Source organism: Phalaenopsis equestris, unplaced genomic scaffold, assembly GCF_001263595.1.
Source record: "Phalaenopsis equestris unplaced genomic scaffold, ASM126359v1 Scaffold000236, whole genome shotgun sequence".
NCBI lineage: Eukaryota > Viridiplantae > Streptophyta > Magnoliopsida > Asparagales > Orchidaceae > Phalaenopsis > Phalaenopsis equestris.
Window position 1 is genome coordinate 209,479 of NW_018164678.1, and position 9,314 is coordinate 218,792.

The following is a 9,314-nucleotide window of genomic DNA, read 5'->3' on the forward strand; positions in this document are numbered from 1 at the left end:
CCCAGCGCCCCTCAGTTAGCCCAATCTTGTCGCAGCTCCTTTCCTGATCACTGCCACTGTCCAGGAATAGACAACCTATTGTTCTTTGATCCAATAGTCCCTTACCGTTCCTAAACCTTGCCAACCGCCAGCCCCCCTTCTATCCCGCCTAACGACCACCACCCTTTTGGGAAACAACCTTGGTTGAGTGTATAACTGCCACTGTCCAGGAATAGACAACCTATTGTTCTTCGATCCAGCAGTCCCTTACCGTTCCTAAACCTTGCTCTGCCAACCGCCAGCCCCCCTTCTTATCCCGCCTAACTGACCACCACCCTTTGGGGAAACAACCTTGGTTGAGTGTATCTAGTTTCTTGCAATTTCTACTTCCATTTGTGTGATTATATTTCCCAATTTTGAATTTAACAACCATATTTGATTTGCTTATCATGGTTTGGATTAACTCTGATATCATTGGTATCATAGCTATCCTAAATCTAGTCATATCCTAGGGTTACCTAAACCCTCTACACTACTAACACAATTTTCTTTCCCACCCGACATCACACACCCATACATCCTATCCCACTCACCCACCCACACCCACACCCTAATTATGTCATCGAGTAAACAAGTGTCAGATTCCAATCACGACATTACTATGGAAGAGATGCGGCGGGAACTCCGCTGAGTGCTATAACAACTCAATGAAGAGGAAGATCGGCCATGGTGCTTCGAGATTCAATAATAGATGCAGATGAGAAAGAAGGTGTCTTAGGAGTGAAAGTGGATATAACGGATGTAGGCACCGAAAATCTTCTTCTTTCCTTCTTTGATTGCTGCCCTATCAAATTTCAATTAATTACTTTTCCCCTTTTCATGCTCACCCCTAACACCTTCCCGATTTGCTCAAACCATCGCTTAAGCGCTTTATAAGAGCAAGCTAAGGGCATCACCTCCTCCTGTTAATGCTCCTGCCTCTCTCTCGAGTTCGCCCAAAACCACCAGCCTTGTCAACGAAGTCGTGCAATACAATCATGATTAGTGCTACCCAAGAAGGCAACGGAGGACCGTATGCAAGCAACAACCACCGAAACTTCTTCCTCCTTCCATTCACTCCTACCCAAAAGCAACGAGGAAGGTAACCCTCATCTTTCTCCATTCTTCCAACCATCCTTAGCGCACTTCAACTTCTCTAAATCTTGCAAAATCATTTTCAAATCGGACCTGCTAAATCTTGGTTCTAAGGCAAACTTGAGGAGAAACGGAATTTAAGAACATATAGGATTTGAAGACTGTCGCTTTTACAGTTTATTAGGTTAAATTTCAAGCATGTAAATTCCTTAAAAAATTATTTCGGAAATTAAAATTTCCCACCTCTATCAAAATAAAACAAAAAAAAAATATTTTAATTATGTTAGTTAAAGTTAAAATTAATTTCAAAATTAATTAAGTTCATAAGTTCTTACTTTTAAAAATATTATAATAATAATTTAATGATAATAATAATAATAATAATAATAATAATAAATGTTGATTAGGTTATACTTAATTTAGTGAAAAATAAGTTTCATTGCATAATTATTTATATTTTATTTTTTTAAATGGTGTAGGATCCCTAGTCCAACCGTTGAATTCATAAAGACATCGCATTTGCAAATCTCTAGGTACGTAACTGTTTTTTAATTAAAAAATAAACGCACTCTTCCTAGTTAGGGACGTTAATTCTTGTTATTTGAAAGGTCTAAAGCCCTCCATCACCAACATGGTTCAGCTACAACCTTACCGGTTGTTGGTTGATGTTTAGACCTTGAAACTGAAGATGAAGAGACAACAAAAGCAGAGCAGGAACCCACCGCCATTCAAACAGCTACCCACAGCTGGAGACAATAATAGAAGCACTCCTAAGGGAGTTGAAAAAAGTGGCTAGGAGATTGACAAAGCAGCCCAAAGCAAGAAGAAAAATTTAAGAAAAGTAGCAAACCCAACACAATTCCAACTAGGAAATGCTTCAGATGTCAAGGATATGAACACAACGCCCTTAATTGTCTGACGAGTAGAGTTCTCTCATTCACTGAGTAAAGTGCAATGGAGGTCTGTGAGGAGACAACTAAAGAACAATGTTAGTACCAACTTCTATCAGATAAGGGCAAGATACTTGTGGTTCAACGAGACCTTCAGACTGTCTGCAGCTTATTAAAAATCAGTTGTGAAGCTGCTGAAGAATAAATTGATGTTCAAAAAACTGCGGTGGTTATTACATCTTTTTTTAAAAAAATCAGAACGCAAATACAAAACTGTCACCGCACCTAGCCAGGACCGGCGGAAAAATGCAGATTTCTGCGGCAGCTTTTTGAAAAAGCTTTCAAAATGTAGTTTGCCCAAACAGACAAAACAGCAGTGCAATGCCGCACTGCCACCGTACCGCCACCCCCAACGAACCCTGAGTCTACGAGAGAGCAGCAATGATTTCGCCACAACATAATCAACACTCAGTGAAATCTGAAGGGAAATGTAATCAACCTCATCATCGATAGAGGTAGCGTTAAGAATGTGGCGTCGGCATAGATGATGAATAGGTTGTGTCTCAAGACTCGTAGGCAATTCCCAGCCGTATTCCCTGCATGGTTAAAGAAAGAGAACAGGGTCATCATTGAGAGGAGAAGCCTCATTGAGTTTTTTATTGATAATCAGCTGCATGATCAAGTGTGGTGCGACGTGGTGGCCATGGATGCATGTTACATCTTGTTGGAGAGACCGTGACAGTTCGACCACAGAAGACAGCATAATGAATTTAAGAGCTCCTAATCATTCACAAAGGAAGGGAAGTGGTGCTCTTGCAAGCAGAGAGGTGCCAGTGGGATCAGTCTTGGTAATGATAGAGGTTAGCAAGACTAAAAAGGCGATATCAGACAAAGAGCAGCCGCTACAGAAAGAGTTCTAGGGTACTTGAAAGTGGGGGAACCTTCTCAAGTGCTTTGGAGGGTAGTACAACCGACAGCGAGATTTGGGTGCTCATATCGACGCAATAGAAGACCCTCCAACCCCGAGGGGCAAAAACAGCTTTTGTACCTTCAACATGTCTGATTCAACACAAGATTATGAGATAGAAGCTTCGACCGATGAGGTTCAGGCTCCCCAACCCCGGGAAACTGATGCGGGCATGAGAGGGGGGAGGGGGTTCCTCTCTCGTGTTCTAGACGTTTGGACCAACCCACCCAGGCATGGGAGGGCCGACCGACTCCTTCACATAGGTTTGGCGCCTCCTTTCAATAGAGGGGATCAATCTGAATTATCTATGGCTTATATATTTTCTCTGATGTTTTAGGTTTTCAATTTTTCATATGTTGTCTTTCAGAACAACCATCAGTATCTTACATTTTCCTTTCCAGGATTGTATCTAAAGGCTAGTGGTACTCCGGCTATATCTCGTTTAAAGGTGGTGACTATACTTGACTTCCCTTTCCGAAGCATCCTTCCCTCCACCGTTGAAGTCACCATCGTCTTATTGCAACAGCCTGAAAACAACCCTCGACTGCTTTTCTGTAGTTCCACTGCTGTTTTTTTTGTTTTAGATTTTCAATTTTTTAGATTTTTTTTTTTTCAGGAACAGCCATCGGTGTCTCAATTTTTTCCTTTTAGGGTTGTATAAAAGGGCGAGTTGTGCTCTGGTTGTATCTCGTTTCAAGGTGATGACTATACTCGACTTCCCCTTCCGTTGCATCCTTCCTTCCGCCACTAGCTCCGCTGTCGTACTTATTGCAGCGGTCCAAAAACAACCCTCCTTGGATGTTTTTCTGCAGTTCCACTCTACTGCCACCTTCCAGTTCATTGTCCACCTGCCGCTACTTCCAAATCCCTTGTTCCCACTTACTATTGTCTCTCCTAATCCAACAAACATCCTTCATCCACCACTGTTGACCACCCTAAATGACCCCAAGCAGCCGTGTGTTGCCACAACCCCTTTCCCCATCACTGTTGCTGCCCAGGAATGGCCAATTTGTTGTTCTCTCATCCTTAAGCCCCTTACTGTCCCTACCCATGCCCTGCCAACCACAAGCCGCCCTACCATCTCTCCCATCTCGCCTAATTGACCACCATCCTTTTGGGATACAATCTTAGTTGCATCTGTGGCGATTCTATTGTTATTTTTATTTTCATTCGTGTGATTATATTTCCCCATTTTAAATTTCAGCAATCAGATTTGTTTTTCTTATCGCGATTTGAGTTAACTCAGGTATTATTATTTTAAGATAAGTGTAATAAAAATGAATTGATTACCTATGTAACATACTCATCTCAAAGTAAATCCAGTGACTTTGAGAATTCATTATGAGCAAAATTTTTTCAGAATATCCCGAAACATTTTTTCAAGCATTAATTTTCATTGCTACTCATTTGAGCAGATTTCCACCAATTTAAGATGCAGAAAAAAAAAGGGGGCATTTGCATATCTACCAACCAATTCCTATGTATTTACATATCTAACAACTAAAATTTACTTTTTACATTTATTCCACCCAAATCATTTATATCTCATAAAAATAAGACGATTTGAACTTTGAAAAAGTGAAATAAGCCTTTTATGCATAAGTAAGGTGGCGTATTGTAAAAATTGGATTTTAGGTGCCAGATATGTAATAATTAAGAATTAAATGGTATATACGTAACCCTTCCAAAAAAAAAAAAAAAGAAGGAATGCATAACGATTAAATTCCAAAGAGAACTTACCGCTGTGGACACATGAGTTTTGTCACCTGCAGGGCCTTCCCTGGCAAGACCAAAATCAGACAGTTTAGGGTTAAAATCACCATCTAACAAGACATTTGATGTTTTAAAGTCCCTGTAAATAACCTGTCCAGAAAAAGAATTGAGTAAATAACTGAACCTAAAAACCAGGTAATTTTAATGAAATAGCGAACCAAATAACTCCAACATCAAGGAACTAAACCCAGGCTGACAATAAAATACCACCATTTACATGTATTTACATATTTGACACCTAAAATTTACTTTTCCCATTTATACCGCTCAAATATTTCATATCACATTAAAAAAAAATCTTTTTTTAACTTCTAAAAAGTGAAATACGCAACTTTATGCATAGCTAAGGTGGCATGTTTGTAAAAATTTAAGTTCATGTGTAAGATATGTGAATGCATATGAATTGTGTGGTATGTATGTAAATCTTCCTGGGAATTAATCATATAAAGTGCATGCTATACTGAGTTAAACTTGGGATCCTCTGGCCTGTAAGCAAAATAACATGTAATTAACCTTAGGATACATATGAGACGAGTTTTTGATTTAGCCACTACTACTATAAAGTGCATGCTATACTGAGTTAAACTTGGGATCCTCTGGCCTGTAAGCAAAATAACATGTAATTAACCTTAGGATACATATGAGACGAGTTTTTAGATTTAGCCACTACTACTTCAGAAGTTCTGTATTTACAGGCCTCGTAATACAAGAACGTATAAGGGAAATAGAAAAAAAAAAAGAAAACCAATATTGACAAAAGAAAAAAGCCCATGTATTTCCAAAAATATACACAACCACTCATGCAATGAGTCTGAGCATACTTTTATACACAAATCTGATAGCTAAGAGCTTATTGGAGATCATTTTTTAAAAATAAAAAAAAAACATGCCTATTTAATATTTTTTACCAGTTTTATTTTTTATTAAAAAAAAAACAAATTAACATATTTTAAGAACATTCGATATAATTTTAGGATGTTCTTATTATTTAAAAAAAAATCGTATATATTTAATACATCAACATTGTTTTATTTCAAATCAAAACATAAACAAAATACAACAACAAGCCTTTATCACAGTGGGGTGGGCTACATGAATTTTGTTCTCATTTGTGCCCTATTGAGTGACATAATTTAATTTAATTCTAATAGATTAAGATCATTTCTTAAACAATATGCCCAAGTCTTTTAAGGTCTAGCTCTGCCTTTCTTAATATAAGTTGAATCTAAAACATCTACTCTCCCAATCGGATCATCAGATGGTAAACATTTATGGTCTATTTGGGGCAGTTGTAGCTTATTAAATAATCTGCTGATAAGCTAGGTGTGGTGGCTATTACAAATTTTTATTTTTTTTGGAAAAGCCAGACCACAGCCAGAAAGCTCCCACCAAACCTAGATAGGTGATCCCACCGCAGCTAGATAGGTGCCGTGTGAAAACGTTGTTTTCAGCGTTTTGAAAACGCATAAGCTGCCAAAAGGCAATTTACCCAAACAGTCAAGATGTGTTTTCAAAACGCCACCGCACCAAATAAGCTGCCCCAAACGCACCCTTAATGTGATGAACCGTCTAAGATGACTCTCTTTAATCTTATCTACAACTGAAGTTACATCAATCTTTTCACAGATAGATTCATTTCGCATTTTATCTCTAATTGTCAAACCACTCATCCACCTATGCATTCTCATCTCAACAATGTAAAATAAAATTTAAAAAATAAAAAATAAAAAATAAAAGTAATCTCCAACAACAACTAAGTTAACATTATCACAAGGGTGACGACTAAATTTTAAATTTCTTATAAGAGCTATATGCATATATTTAAAAAATGAAGGGAAATGGAGAAAAAAAGATCTCAAAGATGTAGCAGAATAATCCACATCAGATGATTTGTTAGCAATTAAGTAGTAAATTTTATTTTTTACAAAAAATTAAACAAATATAGCAATTTCTCTATCCAAATTCTTTTGTTAATTTAAATGTGTCCAATCATCAAAATATTTAAAAAAGTGCTTTAGAGAATAAGCTTACACAATTATATAAGTCCCCAAATCATAGTTAGAATACATCATTTAATTTTTCACTAAACAACAATTAGATGTCCTTTTGAATTAAACCACTCCAATACGAATAACAAATCTCAAATATCATATTTAAATTTTATAACTTAATACAAAGGATATTTGTAACTTGTAAGCTTATTATTAATATCTATGAAACATTGATTACTAGAGTTAGTCAAATTGAACTCCCCTTTTTAAGACAGTTGGTAATGGATGCCATAGCAATACTAAATCTTAATATAAATCATCATGGATGCCATAACAATACTAAATCTTAATATAAATCATCATGGATGCCATAACAATACTAAATCTTAATATAAATCATCATGGATGCCATAACAATACTAAATCTTAATATAAATCATCCAAAAAAAATAACCGAGCCATAAAAGCTTTGATTCATATGAATATTTGTACGCTTTAACCAACCATAAACAGCAAACAACCCCATATTTCACATATGTAATTAAACATCTCATATTCAAATATAATTAAAAAAAAAAAAACAGTTTGTTCCAAGATGCATAAAAAGAGTAGAATAGGATAAGTCTCAAATAAAATAAGAATGAAATACCACAAGTTGCCATATCCTTGTGGCAACATTCCAATATTCCACATAATACAACAATAAGATTAACCACATGCTACAAATGCAATTTCAAATTGTATGTTATATTTGTCTTGCTGCACATAAGTTGCATTTCTGATGACCATAATCTTTGAGATTTGCATCAATACAACTAAACCCCATTCAAAGAATAAAGAGGACTGCCATAAATGTATGATAATCAACATTTATCAGACAAAAATAAGGAAAAAAAATGCTATATTTTTGTGAACGATCATCTACACATGCAATCCACAATTTGACTTGGCCAAATGTGATGACAACAAAAACAAGTATAACTTGACAAAAAATTGACTAAAAATATCTCAAATTCATTGCACATGTGACCAGATGGAGACCTCTGATTCATTCAAAACATTCACATGTGCACATGTGAGACGAGATGAATTAAATATTTGTCAAGAGAGTACGCATGCCCGTATTACCACCCAAAAAATAAAATAAAATAAAACAAAAAATGAAAAATAAAAATAATATATATAGATTATTTAAAAAAATAAAGGGATAATTACATACACAACACTCATAACATTGATATTTACAAAACTAACATCCAGGTGATTTTTTGAACTAGCAAACCAATGCATTAATGTGTGCCACGATTAGACCATTGAAAAAAAAGGAAAAATATGGGCGGGGGGTTTTATCGTGAATTTTGATATTTGATTGAGAATTTGAAAAATAGATGAAAGAGGGTACTAAATTTATAAATAGCAAAGTTTCAAGTGCTACGTATGTAATGGCCCCATAAAGAAATATGATAGAAGCCACCCCATCATTTAGGGAAAAATAAAGATAACATAGCACTACATGTGCTTGGGACAAACATTATTCAAATGACTTTTAAGAAGATCAATATAATGGGGAGTAATTCTTAAATAAATAAAAATTCCTATAAAAATTTCACAAGTACTCACTCTATGCATTTTCTCTCTACTCTCTCAATTGTTATCCCTTACCTCTTATCCGTAGTGCTCAACCTCTTCTCACCTAAGCCTCTCATCCGCCTATCATCTTTCTTTCCTTCCTCTCCCTCTCCTCTCCTTCTCCCTCTCTTCCTCTTTCTAAATATTTCGTTCCTCCTCATGAGCATGTCACGACCCCACACTAAGTATACAGAGTTGACTTGTCAATTTGCATAATCCCCATATAAGTCTTTATAAATACATTTCACAATTTATTTTTGATATTGTATGTTTTCTTTGGCCGATAACTTGCCATAATATCTATAACACATTTCTTGGCATGGTGAGCGTGCAAACTAGCTGTGTCGGTATATCTTTCTTAACATATTGGAGACACTAAATAGTGGAGGCATTAAATTTGGTCATGGTTTCTCAAATACCATCTATACATATATTTCGAAGCATGGTGGCATGGCTTACCAGGTTTTCAGTACCTCTTCATCGGTGTGAATGGAAATGCTACTTAAATCCACCTAAAAAGTAAAACAAAAAATATTTTGGGACAAAAAATTCATAACAGAATGAAAGAAGGAGAAAGTTGTAAAATAAGAACAATAAACACCTAAATGTGTACTACAAGACATAAAACAACCATAAATGAATAAAAAAACTAACTCATGTGAAATCAAGTAGCTCGCCAATGGATGCCACCTAGAACACCATGGACTCAAATGGAATACTAAAATAACATGCAAGGTACCCTTATTCATAGGAATTAATTCCTCCTACACGGAACCCACCTAGGCATCAACATGAACATGTGAACCAAATGACAACATTTCAGACACGTAAGAAATTTTTAGTCCCAACATTTAGTCCCAATGCACTAGGCAAATGAATGGAAAGCAACCCTTCTTGAGTAAAAAAATTGGATGAACGACTAAAATACAACAAAATGCAAATGAATATAAA

General features: G+C 36.0%; 1 protein-coding gene across 1 annotated transcript in view; it reads right to left on the minus strand.

Moving 5' to 3' along the window:
* The window catches only part of LOC110023925 (probable serine/threonine-protein kinase PBL19), a 24,683-nt gene that overhangs the window by 2,616 nt on the left and 12,753 nt on the right, over positions 1-9,314 (minus strand). The window contains exon 3 of the mRNA XM_020723583.1: positions 4,711-4,833. Coding sequence (XP_020579242.1) covers positions 4,711-4,833 — 123 coding nt within the window. The remainder of the gene's footprint in view (positions 1-4,710; positions 4,834-9,314) is intronic.